This window comes from Dicentrarchus labrax, unplaced genomic scaffold (genome assembly GCF_905237075.1).
Source record: "Dicentrarchus labrax unplaced genomic scaffold, dlabrax2021, whole genome shotgun sequence".
Lineage (NCBI taxonomy): Eukaryota > Metazoa > Chordata > Actinopteri > Moronidae > Dicentrarchus > Dicentrarchus labrax.
Window position 1 is genome coordinate 28,662,137 of NW_026136704.1, and position 20,454 is coordinate 28,682,590.

General features: G+C 44.0%; 1 protein-coding gene across 5 annotated transcripts in view; it reads left to right on the forward strand.

Annotated features, from left to right (window-relative positions):
• Positions 1-269: 269 nt before the first annotated feature.
• aplp2 (amyloid beta (A4) precursor-like protein 2) overlaps positions 270-20,454 on the forward strand; it is a 53,829-nt gene continuing 33,644 nt past the window's right edge. For 4 of the 5 annotated variants that reach the window (XM_051397062.1, XM_051397064.1, XM_051397065.1 and 1 more), the window contains exon 1: positions 270-578. In XM_051397062.1, the coding sequence (XP_051253022.1) occupies positions 507-578 (72 nt within the window). In that variant the 5' untranslated portion in view covers positions 270-506. The remainder of the gene's footprint in view (positions 579-20,454) is intronic. The other variant, XM_051397063.1, reaches the window with a different exon arrangement.

Consider the following 20,454-nt stretch of genomic DNA (forward strand, 5'->3'; position numbering starts at 1 on the left):
AAATACAAAAAGTAGTAAAAACTATTGACTACAGCTTTAAAAGAAATGGAGTTAAGTGCCATAAAGTTTTAATCTTGAGTGGATATGTGCTCGTTCCACCACAGCAGCTCATAAACAGATGTTATTATACAGGTATTATCAGGGTGGATGCTGCTGCAGCCGGCCGCCCGGTGGCGCAGCGCGCTGCGCTCTGCGTGGATCGGATGAACCAGAGGAGGGAGGGAGGGAGGCAGGCAGGGGAGGAGGCAGGAGAGACATAGCAGCCCCGCCACAGACCCTCAGTCCACATTTCCAGAGGAGACCGACAGACACTCAGTCTCCCTCCAACATTTTCTGTCGAGCTCGGGTAACAAAACAAGCGGAGCAGGACTCGTGCCGCGCTCCAGGAGAGATTATCAGATTATTCCCAGGACTTGGTTTGCTCTTTATTGTCTCGGACGTCACTTTACACACATAGATCTCAGGATATAAGTTATTTACAGTAGCATAACCGGAGATCCTGGAAGATGGGTTCAGTCCCGGCGATATCTGTCCTTATTTTGGGCATTGTGGTTCCAGCGCTGGCCGGCTATATTGAGGTATGTAATGTGAAATGTTTACTGGTTTCTTCTGTACCAGGTTGGAGGGACTTGGATCTGAACACCAGTGTGTTTTTCTCATGCAAACGCGAATCTGTTCGGCCTATATTTTGTCCTATCTTCACATGAGGCATTTATGGCTCAGCCCTGCTGATAGATAACACTATTTTATCTCTGGCTTGATGTAACTGTGTATTTATATTATAGGCTCTGACTTCTCCAACCAGACTAGATTTGCACACAAGTAGCGGAATGGATGAGATTGATTGCAGTCAATAATGTGAGAATTTACATAATACTTGTTTTTATATAGTTTTAAATGTTTTAAACGTGTTTGTGGAGGCTGATATAATATCAGATCTAGTTAAATGTTAGCCTTATGAGCTTGCTTCCAGGTTATTCTTGAGCACTGATGGCAGTTTGTTGGTGTGAGTTGAACAATGTGGGGCCGGGAGGTGCTCTTACAAGAATTATATAGCAGGGTTTGCTGCAGAGATCAAATGAAAGACAGCTGTCTCTTTGCCAGACCTTTTTTTTGGGGGGGGGCACACACGAGTTCTCTGCAATGGATCACAAACAGTATACAGCCAGCATTGTGCCTGTGTTTGCTGTATATTATAATGTGGTGTATTTTCTAAACAGAGATGGGGAAATCCTTTAAAACTCCAGCTTTTCCTGTGTCAACAGGATGGGCCGCCCCATATACTAGATATGTGATGCAGGCAGGCCCCTGTTCTCACTCAATAGTGTCTTTTAATGTCTTATTTTGACAGGTTTGTAGTTCTTATTACAGTCTGAACCACTATAAACTCCCATTTGTTAGATCCAAATTGTAGGTGCTCCTCTACAAACACTCCCACTCACACACGTGCACACACTCCTTACCTTCCTGACGTCCTGTTTTCCTGCTGGCTCACCAGTTATTGTCCCTGGACACTGATGCCTGCAGTGTCAGACTTGTGTGTGTCATCGGATAACAATGCAACCGTTTTCAAAGCAAACAGCCCCCACCCCCTCAGAGGGTAAACACAAGTGTTCCTGCTCACTGTTGAAGCAACCGTGACAAAACATTTTAACAGGACATCTCCTCCTGGCACTGTTGTACGCAGTGCAAAGTGGTTATCAGGGAATGTTTCTCTCTCCCTCTCTCCTGCATTTGCGACAAAAACCTCGGCCATTTTGAGGCAGTATTGGCTGGCATTGTGTGAGGGGAAATAATGGTTATTATTATGTCCCCAACAAAATCTATTCAGCTGCACTCTCTCTCTTTACAAAGACCTGTCCCCTCCGCAGTGATTGCCTCCTCACTCAACCTTCCTAACCACACAGACGTTCTGATCGATACTGTACAGACTCTCTGAGATGATTAATGGATGAAATCAATGAATTTTCCTGATCAGTCACCCAGATTAAATTGAGAAATTTATGGTGGCTGCTGTGCGCCTTGACTGTAAGGCGCACGCTGAGGATTCCTGTGGTTTGTTCAATGGCTGTCCTGAAGGACAAAGCTTTTTTCTTTGTTTGATATGGCATTTTCATTCGTAATAAAACATCACATGCATAAAATATGAAGATTCACATCCCTTTTTGCACAGGAAACTAATAAACAAAAACCTGAATATACACCTGTTGGATAAATCACAAATATGAACACCTTTGAGTCGGAGAAAGAAGAAAACAAACCAACAAGAGATATTATTTTATAAGATTTATAATGCTGGCTTCATCTTCAGTTAACAAAAGTTAAATATACAGGAACTCCTACTTGATTCAAGCATCAAGTTAATCATTAAACCGTCCATTTCTCAGCCAGGATCATAAGGAAACCAAAGCTCTCTTGCCATTTCCTGTGTAATTCTCGACTGTTTGACTGGACGGCCAAAAAAACAAATGCTGGCTGTTGTTTGTCAGTGAAGCTGCTGGTGTGTACAGACTTGGCCCTGCTGATGAGTTTGTGGACACACAGCTGAGGTAGATATTGCTGTGCTGACACGCTGACTGCACTCGCTCCCGTGAACCTTGAGCTTGAATTTACGAGCATTTGAGAGCTCCTCAGAGACACACTCACTGTTGGTCAGGGATGGTTTATTCCCCTCTCGTCCACCGCTCTCCTTCCATTGTCCCTCACCTCTTTGTGCATTGTAATTGTTGAGGTGTCATCGGACTGCAGCGGCCCCACTTGTTTCGCAGTTCCTTCTTTTTAAGCGTTTTGGGATTAGCCGGCTACTTCAGCTGTGTAAACGGTTCTGTTTTGTCAGATACCTGCGAAGGTGCCAGATTGTGAGCTTTTTGTTTCTTCAGCTGTGTTTCCCTCGTCTCATCTGAGCATCTTTGTGTTGCAAGGCTTTACAGTGGCTTCAAAAGAGGTTTTGCCCTGGTGGTTTCTAGCACTTTACTCTCTGTATCTTGCCTTATAATGTCATATCCCTTTTTGTATACAAAAAAACCCCAACAAGTAGGGGGTTTATTTCAATTTCACTCAGCTTGTGGAAAATCCAGGGTGAGCAGCTGTATCTTTTCTGAAGCTAATTTATAAATAGGGCGCAGGCTAGAACCACATAGCAGGTTTACCCAGAGAATTGCATCACACAGGCATTTGCTGGTATGGCTCCCACTGGATTAATGGAATACAGAATATCTGGAACAGTTAATGCATTCGGTACATTTTATTCTCTGCTGACTTAAGCAAAGATTATCACAGCAATGACACACAGTGTAGCAATGATGTTACACAACATCAGATTTTTGTGCCTTTCGTAAAAATCCAAATAATGATGCTGTATTCCTTGCATTGGGCCTGTAGCTAACAATACATAGACACATGTTTAAAGTCTTGCAGTGTTAACTCATACTGGTGGAGTGACTTTATAGGGTCTGTTTGCAAACATCTGCTTGTCAGAGTTGCCCAAGAGCAATGGACAAGCAGATCCAATCCACAGAAATGCTGGATGCTTGTGCACAGGGAGAAGAAGAAAAAAAAAAACTCTTCAGCATAACCCCCAAAAATGACTGTGGTGCTGTGCTTATTACTCTTTGGTTGCAGTCCTCTTGCAGCAGCATTTTTTCTCTTATCATCTGAAGTCTGTGTGCGTGCCTCGCTGTGTGTGCTTGTAGGTTAGCACTGATATTAAAGTGTGCTCCTGTGTGCTTCCATGTGTGTATTTGCTCTGGATATGGGCTGATAGTGAACAATTGCATGTGAATGAATGCCCCCAGTTGGCTGTGATTGTCGGGGCGGGTGCTATGGAGCCGTCCTTTAGCAGGGCTGAATGGTTCCCTACGAGAGCCTTTTGTGTGTCCCTGAATAGCCGGGACAACCCAGGGTGTCGTTAGCATACAGAGGTGATCAAGATACCGAGCAAAGATGAAGGCAGAGGCAGACAAATCCAAAACAACAATCAGTAGCACTTGCATTTGATAATGATCTCTCAATAGATTGTTGTGGGTGATGGAGCACAGTTAAAGCCTTCCATAGGCTGCTTCTTCTCTCTCCTCTAAGCTGTAAAGATTGACTCTTTGACCTCCACGTTCTGCCGTGTCAATCAAGTTGAAGGCAGCGGCATGTGCTCCATCAGCCGAGAATCAGCCTGCCTTGCCCTTGAATTTGTAGATTAGCGCCTAAAACCTTGCTTTCAATTGTTGGGACAACCCTATATCCCTGTGAATCCTCTTAGTGACAAGAAACACTTGGTGCTTATAGATCTGCAAAGGGAAAGGTACTAATCCCAGAGCCCTACCCATCTCTATCTGCTCATACGCTCACTCAGTTCACTCCCCAACTCGCCCACTCACTCAAACCCTAATTTCCAAGCCTTGCAGTAGCAAACTGACTTCAAAGTGGCACAGAACACAGTGAGTCACCTGTGTGTAATTTCAGTGGTGTTTGCTCATTGAAGTCTGATCTGTGCTCTATGACTAACAGTAGGAAGGGATGTCTGATTGAATCTTAGCCCTTATTCTCCGTCCTTTCATTTCCTCAAAGATACCTTCCTGCCACTCGGTTCATCTTCAGTTTTCTGTCTCCGTCTGTCTCTCCGTCTTCTTTTCACTGCCTTGGCTGTCTCTTCCTCCAAGCCCGTGCATGTCTCCTGGAGCGATTCCATCGACAGACACACTCTCAGCTCATCCCGGGGATTTAAATAGAGAGGCCTCATCAGGCAAGCCTTGTTCTCACGATGCCAGGCTTTGTCTCTCCGGCTCTGCGTGCGCTCTAATTATCCCAAGTGAGCGGAGTTGCCTCCTTTTTTTTTTTTTTTTTTTGCAACTGGAAATGCATGTTTGTGTGTCTGTGTATGCCTTTGAAATGTGTGTGGATGTACGCCTGAATCCTCTTACAGCTCAGCTCATCACATATTTAGTCAGTTTTTCTCTGTGAGAGATCCTCAGCGGCGGGAACTTGGTGCGGAGTGAGTGGGTTCAAATCGACACACTGATGACTGCACACCGCTTAAGTTGCACCAAGCCTCCTGCCATATGTAGGCCAATCTGCACAGCCTCGACAATCCTCCTCGTGCATACGCAGCCAACATGAACGCCACTACACCTGAGTCTGTGTGTTTTCGTCAGTAGCCTGGCTCGGCACGGCTGCATGAGAATTCCTTTTGTCAGTTTATATGCCAGAGTGCTCAGGAATGCATAGCCTGAAGTGCAAACTTCTTGCTGTATTGTGCTGTGAGCAGCTCTCTTCCTGTGATAGCGCTATGAGAGTGAAAGAGTGACTGCACACTCCGGCAAGTTCAGTAGACAAAAACATTCCCATTAATCCCTTTGAAAGGAGCCCTGCCATTTCAGACTTTATTTTTTAATGTGCTTTCTGTTTGAGAATGAGAACGCAGTCAACGTAGGTGGGTTAAACCCTGTCACCCCCCTACTCTGCGTGTGTGTGTGTCCCTGTGGCTCAGTGAGTCACTCTTGCTGCTTGGGTTTTTCTTCCCATGAATAAAATATCTGGTGTGCTATCTATGAGTTATAGTGCACTTGTACATCTGCCTATGGCCCCGGTTGTCTCTTCTTCCGTCCCTGTCTGTCCATATGTGAGGAGGACTATATGTCTGCCATCCCCTCCTTGTCTTATTCAGGTGTGTGGCTTTCGTTTTTGTAAGATCAGTGAGTCATACGCAGGCTCGGGCGAGGCCTGTGCACTGATTTATCTGCGTTTTTTTCCCCTGCACAAAGTGAAAAAAAAAATGAAGGCAGGCAGCTAAGAATCAAAGAGCCAGTTTGACTGTGTGGCAAGCATTGTTTCTGCTGTTTGCATGCTCAACTACACCAGAAAATGTAAGAGCATAAATTACTCAAGGGCTGTTTTTTCCCTTCACTAATGTTTGAACCCATCTTCAACTGAATTTTGTCTCTCTTGTTGAACAAGAGCATTCAAATCAGACCCAGTTTTCCAAAGTTAAGTTATAATTGATGCGTCTTTTCTTAGCTTTGTTGATTTGTTTCTTTGTCTCTCTCTGTTTCTGCGAGCTTGAGTGTGTGGGTGGCTCTGTCTGTCTTTGTGTGGATATTTGTGTCTCTTATGTCTATGTTTCCCTGGATGTGCGTGCAGCACGCTGGGCGGCCATTTTTTGATGTTTTGTTTCTTGGTGTCACATTCAGTATGCTTTAGGATGTGATTTGAGGACTGTCACACCCACAGTATCTATTTTTGCATTGTTCTGTGGTGATTTGAGAGCCACTGAGTCCTATTTGATCAGGTTCCTTTCTTAAAGGTCCAGTGTTAGGGGCATCTATTGGCACAATATGGCAGACAGTATGGTAGTTTCGGGTTAGGCTGGGTGAGGCAAAGGGGTATTCTGTTGGTTGCAATCTGCAACCTCACACACACTGGGCATTTAATGTATGTGCATGCCTTGGCATAAACACTGAGTGTCATAGTTTTATAGCTGAAGGAGAATGGGGGGAGGTGCTCTTGCCTTGATAAGTTGGCTGGACGACTGACAGGCTGCCTTGCTGCTATATTGCTCTGTTTTGCTGAGCAACGCTGCACAAATAGTCCATCCGCTGCCAGGGAAAACAGAGCATGTTAGTTCCAGCCTGCTCCCTGTCCGTCTTCCTGCTTACCGAGCTTCCTTTACATCCCTGCAGTCTTTACCCCCGTGCCTGTAGCGGAAATGGTATCATCCAGACTGGAACCAACAACAGCATGGAGTCCATCCTGTTTCTTTTTCTTTTTTTTTCCTTTTTTTTTTAAAGTTTATCTTTTTTTTTCCTCAGGAGAGTGGGGGGAAATGAAAATGTCAGAATGGTAAGAGATAGAAGCAGTGCAGTGTAACTGTATACCCCCAGAGAGAGGCCTGTGCTGCTGCTGTTGCCGCCGCCGGTACTCAAGCTATGTGACGGCCCTGTTAGCAGCCTGTCTGATACAGCACTTTCTCAAGGAGAAGGTGGCCAAGGACAAACAGCAGCTCTGTAGGATGGTCCATTGGGGACACAGGCAGAACAAGGAGGAGATTTCACCTACGAAGGAGGGAAACTGGGAAAAGGACAATCTCCACCGTGGACTTCCGAGGCAGAACAGATTTCTTTCCTGTAATAGAAATAAGATTAAAACATTTCCTGTGATTTTTTCCCCCCGTACTTATCCTTAAGCTCTTACCTCGGTGCACTGTAATTAATTCAATGAGAGGTGTTCATGCACGATGAAGAGCTAAAGTCAACAGTACAGATCCCCTCCCTGCCCTCACACAAGCTATAAAAAGGTTTGAGTGTTGTATAATTTGAGGAGAAGGCAGAAATGTAAATGAGAGTTAGAAGTTCTTGGACATAATTTCCTCAGTCTAAAATAGAAAACCCCAGACGATGGAGCAGGGGAAATTAATGTAGCTTGAATGCTAGCAGGAAACCCTGGGAAATAAACGACACAGAAACAGACTGTGACACGTATAATTTCACTGAGAGCGTGTGCAGCAACTCCCCATTCTGCCTCAGTCTGTATTTCCTTTTATTTCCCCTGCATCAACAGTACACAAGTTTTCAGGAATACAGATTTATTATTCAGAAACAATAATCTTGCAGGAGCCACAGCAGACAGTTGTAGGACTAGGAATTTTTTAAATTTTCACTATTGATTCATTTTTTGGATTATTTTTTCAATGAATTGAGCACTCACATAATTGTGTAAAGTGCTTATCAGAAGGCCCTCGAGTCCAGGATGAATTCTTCAGGTTGTTTATTTTGTCCAATCAACAGCCCAAAACCTAATGGCATTCAGTTTACAGTTACATTAAGCAGAGATTTTTATTCTGCACTAGACAGTTCCCCAAGTGTGTGGCATTGCACGGTGTGTGTATCCGTGTGTTACTTCATGCTCAAGGCCTAATTGTAGGGAAGCATATTTAGCATTCTCCCCCAGACTTCCCTCCAACCAGATCAGGCAGTGGCTGAGCTATGACCCTGATATTATCCTTGTAGTATCTCTCTTATTAATTCTCTAACTAATGACCAGTAGAGGTTTCCATTATCTGTCACTAGAAGTCATTATAAGACCATTTGCACTGAAACATCCGAAGGAAATGACTCCTACAGCAACAATGATTGTGCGTCAAACCGTGAATTCAGAGGGCTGTCAGGAAGGACTACTCATGTCATTTGACATCATGTGTGCATTTTTTGTTTCAACCATTTTCCATTTTACATAATAGTGCACACTTTTTTTTTCATTACAAAACTGGAGCTCATGAATTCTGCAGCTGTGCACCTCTATCAGCCATTTTGATCTGAGATAAAAACCAATCAAGCACTCTAGAGAATTCCATTAGTTTGATGAGATATGAATATAGCTCCAAGCGCAAATCTGAAATAGTCTGCTGTTTTCAGACAAACCCATTAAAAGTCATTTGATCTTCTGCAGCTAATTATAGTGCCTTTCCTGAGCAGCTAGCTGGTTTCACCGGACTCCACCCCCTCCATTCCCCACCTACCCTCCAACCGCTGCCTTCAGTGTTCATCACATCCCGTCCTTATGTTTCAGAAGCCTATTTAGCGCCACTGCGCTATTATTGAGGTGCTGGGAGCTGACAGGCGGACACTGCAGCCCAGTCATGCGAGTGCGCAGGGATTTGTCTGCCTCATAGTCGCTGTCATTCTGCTGGTTTGGTTTTGGGATCTCTCCCAGAGAAGTAGTAGGATGCCGCAGAGGGGTCCGACTTCAGCTGTACACTGTAGGGAAAGGCACAGGAGGTGGGGGAGCAAGGTCAAATGATTGACAAAAAGCGAGTATCTTAGACAGGCCTAGAGACGGATGCTCCTGCTGTGAAGTCCGTTTCTTCTCCATAGAGACATGACTGATTAGCTGTTAGCCTCAGCATGTCTCACTAGAGTTATATTCTTCACTAGTGTGATTGAAATCCCTCCCCCCTCCCCCCGAAGAGCGGCTGAGGGAGGGCAGAGCAGGGCTTAATGACAGATAAGCATATCTACATTACATCCATAATTTTCCCCTGCTAAAGATGGCCTCTCTTGCATTGCCTGGAGCATCACAGGCTAATGCAGACATGTGGGTTGTGTCTCTGTTCCACTGGTTGGCGTCTGCAGGGGAGGGAAAGGAGCAGGGAGCTCTGCAATCAGAGCACAGATTCATTTAAAATCAGCTTGGGTGGTCACAGGAGAGTGGCACTGCATGCTGGGACAGGACTGGTACGATGGTGTTGAGAAATGATTTTAATATTTAACATAGATTTAATATTTATATATTTAATATTTGGAACATTCAATATGTTCTCTGAAATTTGTTCCGGGAGCTGCAAATTCATTTTAACGTCACCTCCGCAGGGCTTAAAGCACATGTGAATTTGGAATGTGTGAATGATAAAGCCTGTCTCACAGTTATAACACTTGATGAAAATGTTCCTGTGAACAAGATTCAGAGTTCATGGGTTTTCAGTGCATCACATCTGAGCAATAGAGAACATTCTGTATTTTTGATTTAAAGAAATTACGTAAACATTTATCAAAAGTTGTAGCAAAATTTGATGTCCAAATGAAATGTTGCATCATGCTGCTTTTGCTGCGGATGTGTAGTATGGAATCCAAAGATGCTAAAATTAGTTGCGGCATCAAAGTCAAACCCCTGGTATCATGCCAACACTAGTAAGGTCAACAACTTTCTCCTCTCTTTCAGCATTCCCACGCAGTACATCTGTCACCTACTATCATTTCATGCTGTCAGATCTTTTGGAAACATTGCTACGTGTCCTTGATCTCGTTCTTCCTCCTGCAGTTCTCTGGCTGGTCTCCTGCTCTTGCATGCCCTCGCCACAACTCATGGCTGCCTTGTAGCGACTGAATGTGATATTTCCATGTTGTCCTTGAAACTGCTTCTCCCCGCCTGCTCTCAATGTCAGCTCCCACTGAGCATCATTCCCCCCACAGTCCCACTGATTTAGACACACTGTTCTCCCCCCCCTCTTCTGCCGACTGTACTGCGACACACATTTTAGGACAAATTGGCAATTTTATGTCTTACTTTGTTCACTGGAACATTCTGTCCTTGTCCTTTCTTCACTCTACTATCTCTCTATTACACCTCTCACCTCACGGCCCTGCCCTCCCCTCACTTCGCTAATTTTCTCTTTTGCTTGCTCAACAATTACATGCTCATTAACCGAGGGAGTCCAGGCAGCTGAGAGAGACGTCAGTGACAGGGCTGGAGGCCTCGCTGAGGTGCCCTGTTACTGTTGTTCCTTTATTGACAAGTCTGCCTGCCTTACTGCCAGTCTGCCTGGTCCTGAGGAGCAGCCGTGTGGTGCTGCATGCTGATGAGTGCAGAGGCTTCCAGCAGGAAAATGAAAAAGCGGGAGTGATGGAAGGAAGGAAGGATGCGGCACTGTGTTTTCACTCAACTTGGAGGGTATGAGAGGAAGAGAAGCACGAGAAAGTGAAGTGAGCACAGGTCATTTCTTCCAAATCCCCTCTCCTCAGCGCAAGAGATTAGGCGGCTGTGCTCTTCGGCAGACGAGAGAGAGAGGCACGCTCCTGCGTCTAATCCTCCTCTTTTTAAACTGCTGAGAGTGCAGTGGGAAAGAGTCAGCGTCCGCATAAAGTGGCCCGCGGAAAACACAGGCCCATAGTTCAAAACAAACTGAGCCCCGTCTAACAATCGCCTAAGCCCTAAATCTCCTGTGTAGCCACTGCCACAGCCGAGCCCACCATTGACTTTTTCCCGCCCAGCTATCGCTTCTCAACAGCCTCTCTCTCCATCACATCACCTGAAATTCCCCACAGAAAGCCAGCACTGTGTCAGAAATACCCCTGCAACCCTCATTAACTTCTCTGCCTTGGTGATGTCAGGCTTAGAGAGACACACATGACAGCGATACGCACCATGCACACCCACACACACCCACACACACACACAGCCTGTCTCTCCTCTTCCACTCACCGGGTAGATAGACCTCCCACCCAGCACAGAGAGGCTTTTAATAAATGGACAGGCAATGGCCAATTTAATCATGCTAATGTGTATGTTACAGTGGGCGGCTTATCGGCTATTTGATCTCCATGCAGGCTCACTGGAAAGAGCTAAGAGGCTGCAGGCGGAAGAGTGGGAAAACGCAAGCTTTGGGGGGTAAAGCAAGCAATGAAGTGAAAACTGAGAGAAAGACAGTCAATTTAGTCTCCTGAACAAGGTAATGAAGACAGCAGCTCTGATTCCAATTAAAGAGAGAGACATTAGAGACAAAGGAAACAGGGGAGATCATTAGGCAAAAGCGAATCTTTCCTATTAAAATAAAGAAACCTGCTCAAGCATGAATGGGAAATGGTGTGTCAGGCTTAGGCTAAATGCATTGTTTGACTCAGTGTTCAGTGTTGTTCTATCTATTTTAGTCATAAACATCTGGCACAGTGATGTCAAGAATGTAATCCGCTCTATGCCACGTGGACGGTAAGCCGGGATAGAGAGGGCTGAGAGGGTCGCCAGCTCACATGGCTCTGGGAGAGAGAGACAGACTGAGAGAGTGAGAGAGAAGCAGGTGGCGAGGTAAATGTATAGAGATAGTTGAGGCAAGAGGAGATGGGTGCACAAAGAGTTGTCTGGAGTGCTCAGAGTGAATAGAGATGAAAGGAGGGAGATGGAGGATTGAAGGGGTTGCTCATGCAGAGAGCTTTTAGTGGGCAGAAGGGAAGAATGGGTGATTGTACTGACAGGAGCTCTGCAGAAGAGGCAGGCATGCTCAAACCCCTCGTCAGCACACCGTGCAGCTGTGAGGGCGCCGCACGAAACTCACCTGAAAATGGACCTCAATCATCACAGTCCTCGAGTCATTAACACAAAATGAAAAGCAATTATCTTCTTTCTGCAAGAAATAGTTTTTACACTCCAGCACCTTATTTATGCAATCGTGCACCTGCGTAGCTTAGCAACTAAACAACAAGCTCTGGGTAAAACCCTCGGTGTAATTATCTCTTTATCGCCGCAGCACACAGTTATCAGTTATTTCTCTGTTGACTGACTTTAATGCGTATACCAACCTTCTCTGCAAACACTGGCACACTTTTTAGACTCAGAATTTTTTGCCTTGTTTTGTCGTATTTGCATATGACAATTTTTTTGGGGGGGATATTTTTTTTGGCATGATTTGCCTTTACTGGATGGTGACTGGTGGAGAGGCAGACAGAAAACGGGGAGAGAGGGAGGGGTATGGTATGCAACAAAGGTCGTCGGATGAAATCGAACCGATGACGTTGCCAAGGGGCATTAAACCATTCGGCTACCAGGGCGTATGAGATATTTGAGGATATTGGCTCAAATGCAATTACCCCTCTAAACCCCTCAGTCAGAATTACAGCAATTAAGCAGCAATCAACAATTTATAGAGCTTTGCGCTATTTGTATCATTTCTTCTTATAGCTGTTGTGACAACTCGCTGTTCTGCACAAACCAACACAGGAGAGAAGCAGATACATTCTTCATGATGGATAATTATTGAGATAGTTCGGCGACAGATAGCAGAGTGCATGTTTTACAGGCTAATAGTCACACACTTCTGCCCCGCCTCTCCCCTTCAGCTCATCTTTGTTCCTGCATTCCTTGCCTCTTTCCTGACGTCTCTTGACAGTGATTGGACTAACAAGGAAGCTGTAGTCAAGCCCTTGCCATCACTTGACGTGTCTCTTCCCAAATTGCAGCATATACTGCAACTTGTACAACCCAAGCAGAATCGAAAACAAATTTGCTCCCTTGCTTCCGCCTCCCTTTCATCCCCTGTCCTCTCTGGCTTCTGCTCCTCATCCTGCTAGAAACCAATCTGCTCTGTATCTACGTAATCTAGCCAGGTAGGCAGGGAAAACCAAATGCAATATTATGATGGCTGTGGATGACCCTCAAGCTGTGTGTGATGGGGCTGGGGAGTTGGATGGGGAGGAGTAATATTCGAGGGAGATGCATGCAACCTGAAATCTGTGTCAAGAGGGGCCAGGGGGGAAATGGCTCTTCAGTCCCCTCCTGCTCTTGCTCTGCACTGCTCTCCCGCTTCGCTGGCAGCCCCTGGCCACAGAATAAAAGAATAATGAAACACAAGATGCAGCAGGCATCCTGATGTCGGCCGTCAGGCACTCAGTGCATGTTCACAAGCAGACATCTGAACAGCAGCTCTGTATCTGTCTGACACGCTGCAGATAACAGCTGAGACAAAGATGGCGAGACCACACAGTATTGACAATGCTGGGTGTCTGAGAAAATGTGTCAGAGGGAAAAAAATGTGTGAAGTGAGGGAGGGGAAAGGGATTAAATGGGGAGAAGTGAGGACCTTTGCCCTGTGATGCCAGAGAATGGCTTAGCTATCCACACCAACAGACGTTTTTTCCCATGACTGGCCTTTGCTCAGTTGGACCTGCATCATAAATATCTAAGCTGCAGTACGCATGAGTTAATGGGTTCTTAAGTTTGTCTCACTAAAAACACCCATGCAGTAAAAGCTCCCTTCCAGGAACATAACGGTTTTCTGTGAAGTCTCCCACAAAGACTTTTACTGATTAATCTAACTGTGCAATCACAGTGCAACCAAAACAAGCACCCCCAAGTGACTTTCTTTCTTTCTACAAGATGTCAGTGACCAAGGAGATTTGGCTGATGTGCGGTTTGTGGACAAGTCAACACCCTTGTGAATGTGGTCAGCTAAACTCCGTAGCTCCCTCCCCAGTAGCAGTACCTCTGCTTTTTTTGTGCATTACAGCAAATACAATTGATCATGTACACAGGTGGGAAACAGGTGACAGCGCTTGTCATTAATGCCTTAAAAGCCTTAGGCAGCATGCATGATGAACCAAATATGGCTGTAAAAAAAAGTTAAAGGAGCTGCGGTGGTCAATCAAATAAAATAATTGCCGCAGTGATAACTTTAGTTGTAAAATCCTGTCTTTAGAGTATAATACACCCGCTGTGCAGTGTTTTGGCATTTGATAAAACTGGACTTCTTGGATCATATTTCATGTCTCCCACGTATCTAAAGCAACACTCCCTCACCAATGCAGCCGTTTGCTTTGTTTTAACAGGCTGTTTTTGGTCTGAACGCCTGCCAAAGCTCATCACTGGCAGGTGAAAAGATGCAGCTGTAGACACCGTGTGTCACAGTGGGAGCACACCACGCCTGGCCTACAGTAGAGTTTTATTTCATGAATGGCTACATCAGTAAATCCCTACAAACAATGGTTGTAGAACAGTTCATATACCCGTTTTGACTCAGCAAAATTATGTAAAATGAAAGACAATACCACAACTTATACTTGATATGTATGAATAGCTTGTTCCAAAACTAGTTGCACAAAATAACTGCGTGTATTTGAACAGGCTACAACCATGACACTCACAGTGTGAACCCGCTGTGACAGCATACTTGGCGCATTAGAATCACTTAGAATCTCTAATGTGACACTGAAAATAAATGAATGTCACACGGGCAGGTTATTACCTTTTTTAATCAGTCTTTCGACAGAATTTTTCATTAAAGAGAACGGAGTATATTAACTTTAGATCTATTTTGCCTTAAAATCCCCCTCTGAGCTCTCATTTACAAAACCTCTTAAGATAAAATATGGTTCTAATTTGGATGATACCACTTAATCAAACAAAAAGTAGCTCATGTTTTCGAGTGTTTATTTCTCTCTCTCTGTCTCTGAACAAGCTCTATTGGGGAGGGCAAGCCTGGAAGACAAGACCCCACTGGCCCACCAACTGGAGCCACTTATAAATAGCCCAGACACACCTTCTCCCCAGTGAAAAGGCAGAGTGCCACAGGAAGAAGAAATAAGTAGTTTGCTCTAATTAACAGTGTTTTTCTCTTCTCTTGGCCTAGTATCTCTCCACTTCACTGCATTTACATTTAGAGGGCAGGCATTTAGTTGACACTCTTGTCCACAGCCACTTAAAAATGAACACATAGAATAATTTCGAGATCACAACGATTACAAGCAGCCAACATTAAGGAGTGCAGGGGTGAGAGCGACAGTGCCCCAACAATATCCGTGTGATAATACAATGACCCTTTAAGTGAGACGTGCAAGGGAAATAAAGAAAAAGAAAATAGGAGCTAAGGAGAGATGTCAAAGACTTTTTTATGAGAGCAATTTATAGCAAGCAGAGGAGAAAGATTAGAGAGGGAAAAATGTGATTGAGCAGTTAGAGGGTGACATGAGATTCTTATTGAGGTGAATTTTCAGGCTTTGACTGTGAAGCTTTGTGCAAATTCAGTAGGGTGAGATTTATTCACAACTATAGTTTGTAAGTAACATAAAAAGGTTGTTCTGAAATGCTCATTCTGGACAACTTGAACTTAAACCAGGACTATCAAGAGCAAACGTGAATCAAAGACTTTTTTTTTTTTTTTTTTACATGTACTTAAGATGCCTGAAGCTTACACAAAGTAGACTGGAGCTCTTTACCTTGTGCCACCCACTTGCTGCTCCACTTGAAATTCTTATACCCTCATACCTTCCAACTAGAATTGGAACAATTATCAAGGCATGATATTCACAATATGTATTGTGGAGCTGTAAAACAGACCGGAATACCAAGTTCATCGTAGCAACAGGGTTTGTGGACAAATCAGTATGAAGCAGCTTTTATTTTTGGTCCCGGCACTCTCTAGTGGTCGCCAAAGCTTCACGGGGGGTTGCGAGACCTTCTTGATTTTAAGGGGTGTAAGAAAACCTAAAATATATACACAGTAGCAGGCCTATAGCTCAGCATTTTGTTCATTTCTGTGAAGAAAACTAAGATTTAGATTATTATTTCAGAAATAAAGACAGAATTATATAAAATGTTCCTGAAAATATCAGTAAAACTCATCTCTGACAAATATTCACAGCAAATAATCTGCTCAAAATTCATCCAAACTTCCTGCAGTCATTTTGTTCACTGTCATAATTAGTGAGGAATCATCAGTTCACTCAGTGACAGAAAAGGGGTCCCTTAAGAAAAAAGGTTGGGAACCACTGAGTTAGACCAATTGCATTCTCCCTTGAACACCCTGCCAAAAGCTGGTTGCATTCAGGTACAATGGAAATTTAAATTGTGCCTCACTGTGACAGCTGAAGTGAATTTGCTGTCTGGAACAGCACCGCCACAATCCTTCACTTCTAAACCTGCTAACATGCAGAAGCAGCGCTGACTTCCACCCAGACTCACCTGGAATTTTCTAAGTGGCACAAACCTGCTTTAACTATCCTAAAAAAACTCCCCTCTTTTCTGACCATGATGCCTCACAAAACTCAAGCTGTGACTTAATGTCTGGTAAATATTTTAAAAGAAACCAGCGGCAGTTGGTGCAGTGTGTGCTCGTCATGGGGAGCGACATTGCTGAACACACTGATGAACACTGCCATGGCAATGGGCACAGGGTTTTTGTCGAGGAGGGGACTGAGCACAGACATAGCTTTGTGTACTGTATGTCTGCTATGTATGTGTGTGTCAGGGGAGATATGTGCGAACCTACAGAGCTGAGGGTCATTTCCGTGTGTGCACACAAGGACACGGTGTTGCTGAATGCACCAAACACGGCCGAGCAGCTGTTATTGTGGGTGTCGTCCTCTGTGCCATTCACACAGCCTTCGTCAGTACACCTCCCATCTCTTCTCCCTCTCTGCCACACTGTCTCATATGCCAGTCTCTCACAACTGTGGCCTCATTCCCTCTTTCTCCATTATTTTTTTTCCCTTTCTCCAATCTCCCCCCTCTCCTTTTTTCTTTTTTCTCCTTCCTGTCCTCTCGCTCTGTCACTGTGAGCTTCTGATTATCTATCTCCCTGCTTTCTTCTCCCTCTACCCCTCACTCCTCCCTGTTCCACTTCTTCAATCTGTTTCTCTCTTATGCCCTCGCCTTTTCCCTCCTCCCTGTCTCTCTTTCCCTCTGCCTCTTTTTCTTCTGCAGCCTCAATGTTCCTCTGTGTGAATAGCTGGGATGCTTTTGTAGAAGGTTTCCATAGTGATGGGCCATTTGAACAAGTCGTCATTCACGTCTGTTCGCTGTAAGCTGGAGAGAGGCCATGTTATCTCCCCCCTGACACACAGGCAGACCTGTGCCACTCAATCGCCACAACTGTTACCCTGCAACCAGCGAGCTGCTACGCATCTTCTAGTCGGAGCTTAATTACGACCACGTCTCGCTTCTGTTCATCTCCCTTCACTGAGCATGGCGACGCTACGGCGACGCTCAGCGAGAACGAGCTGCAGCTCAATCATAGCTCGCAGCTCATAGGTGCAACATGTAGAATATTAACACCAGTAAATTATTACCACAAACCTGAATGCAGTTTACTTTGCTGTTAATACACAACCCTACTCCCTTTCCATTTATAAGCAAAGGTGGACACACACATCCTCTTGGAGACGAGAATCAAAGAGATTTATGGGAGGTGGGTTATAACTTTTGAGAAACATTTACATCATTTTATTTTCCTCCATTTTACCATTTTAATCATGTTTCTGTATCCATGTTTTATCTTTATGTGTATATTTAAACATGTAGGCTCTAGCCCAAAGGTATTCCCTAATTTTAATGATTAATAGTGATAATAATATCAGATTTTATGTTATTAGTAGTAGTTGTAGCAGTGGCTACAACACAAACCAGAAGTAGCAAATTATACTCTCTAAAGGACCAGTGTGTAACATTTAGGAGGAGCTACTGGCAGAAATGGAATAAATTATTCATAGGTATGTTTTCATTAGTGTATAATCACCTGAATATAGTAATTGTTATGTCTTTGTTATCTTAGAATGAGCTTTATCTACAGACGCCGCAGGTCACCTTCCATGGAGGCTGACATGTTAAATGTTTCTAGAGTAGCCCAGAAGGGACAACCCAAACACTGGCTGTAGATAGGGCCATTCATGTTTCACAGCTACCGTAGCTTCTGCTTGGTGCTGGACCTTTAAGTTGCATTCAGTTTAGTGTCTTTAAAGAACCAGTGTGAAGGATTTAGTGGCATCTAGTGGTGAGACTGTAGATTTCAACCAACTGAATACCCCTTGTCTCAACCAAGAGTGTAGGAAATGCCCTATCTATTGCCAGTGTTGGTTCGTCCCTTATGGGCTACTGTAGAAACATCACTCTGTAGAAGAAGACCCACTCCCTCTGTTGATAAAAACAACTCATTCTAAGGTAACAAAAATACATCAATTCTTACTTTCAGATGCTTATACACTAATGAAAACATACCTATAAATATTATATTCCATTTCTGAGAATAGATCCTCCTAAATGTTAACACTGGACCTTTAAGGGAGTCCTGCTCGGAAATGCAGACAACAAAATCTTGTCAAATAAATGCTTGAACTTGAGAGCAGTACAGTTAAAATCCAATATGACCAAACTTGATCTTAGTTACTGAAAAAGCAGCAGGCTGATGTAACAGCAGACCACTGGTTTCAGGAGTCAGACAGGTAGAAATGTCTTCACTCAGATCCTTCTTCACTTTGAACTCTCCTAGTTTGATCAACTCCTTTTCCCCTCTGAACGTCTTTTTTTGGCTTGACACATGCAAGGAAATATAGGACAATGGCGTTTCCAGTGTTTCACACCTTGGAACAGCTCCACACAGTCTCATTAACAAAGGCATGTTCAATCAAGTACAGGTTGAGCGGAGAGGATTACAAATAGGCTTACCGTCTGAACCGGGGATGGTACCGGCGTGTCATGGCCGTGCCATTGTCTTTCGCTGTAGGCGTTGGGTGTGTGGTGACGGTGTTTTTATGCTCCCCTCTGACAGTCTGGGGCAGAAGGGAACAGCCGATTTTCCTCTCCTGTCCAGCCCCGTCTGGCTCTGAATGATGGGAGGTTAATGAGCCACACAGAGGTGACCGCTAGTGAACAGAAACATAATGTTCAGCTTTCTGTGGAGCATCTCCCTGTCACCTCAATCTCAGACACACACAGGCATACAAATAAATGTCACGGTTTCCTTGAACGCGTTTGTAAAATTGTTTTGGCACAACTTAAGTGTGTTGAAACTGTATGAAAATGTTTGATATGGGGAAATTATTTACAGAAGTTGATTTTTTACACTTAAACATAAATGCACATCCCCCTAGGATTTTAACTTTTAGGAGAAGAGACAAAGGAGATATGGAAAATGGGTGCAAAAGTCACCCACTTCTTTAAAGATGTGTACATATCATTGATTCATTTCATTTCCCAGCTTTAGTTTGTCATCTTTGGAGGGAAAGTCGCGCTGACTGGACTCCACTGTTCCCTAAACTGGGAGCATTTTTCACGCTGTGGGTTTGGAGCGGTGACTCATAGGGCAATTCCAGAGAAGTCTTGGGACACTTCAAATGGTGAAGACAAAAGGCCATTTCACTCAGACAGAGGAGCTCATTTGCATTGCAGTGAGGGGTTGCCCTTTTGATTCAGAGTCTAAGAACATGACACCTTTTTCCTTTTATTATTCCGTTTTTACTGTCTGGCCTTTTGAGGGTGGGGGGAGGTAGAGGTGTTTGGTCCGTAGGAAAATGTCACAGTCCCCCTGTTGCTGAATTCCCCCCCTCCTCCACTCTCATCTGTTATCTGTTGCTGGTGAACTGTTTGTGTAGTGATGGTGTCAGGAGCTCAGGCACTGGCCTTCCCATGAGCTTCACCACTGGGAGGAATCACAACAATGTCACACAACCTTATTTGGCATGTGTGTGAGTTTGTGTGTATGAAGGATTTTAGGAATTGTATTGACCTCCATAAAATGATCTGTGATGCATCTACGATAGCCTGTAATTGACAGAAATAAAGAATGGCATTTTTGATCCTATGCTTTTGTTTCTGGTCTCTAGTTAAATTTTCTAGAGCTGAAACAACTAGTTGATCAATCAGCAAAAATATATAAAATAACTTTTTTTTATAAGCAGTTGATCTTTCAGTCGTTTTCTAAGCAGAACTAGTGGGAAAACATTCTGGATCCAACTCCTCAGATGAGAGGATTAACTGCTTTTAATACCTCTAAATTAATATCTTTGAATTTTGGATCGTTAGTCATACAAAAGCAGAGATGGGATGGGCTTTTTCCAAGATTATTGACACTCCATGTAATGATAATCCAATATGTTTTCATTAGAGTATAACCACCTGAAAATAAGAATCTCTGTGTTTTCGTTACCTTAGAATGAGCCGATCAGAGAAAAATAAATGCTACTGCTGTGAAAGTAGTAGTACTTGTCACATGATATCTTTGGGTAACAATATGTAAATATCTTTACCAGGTTTACTTACATTAAGCTCGTAATTGGAATAAGTAAAACTTGATTAGAGCTTCGGTTATACAATAATAGTAATACAATGCTGTGTTTGGAAAATAGCAGCATGGATACCGGTGGCAGGCAACAACTAATTTATTTTCTGACAGCTGCTTTCATGTCACAACTGACATTGCAATCAGTGCAGCCTGTG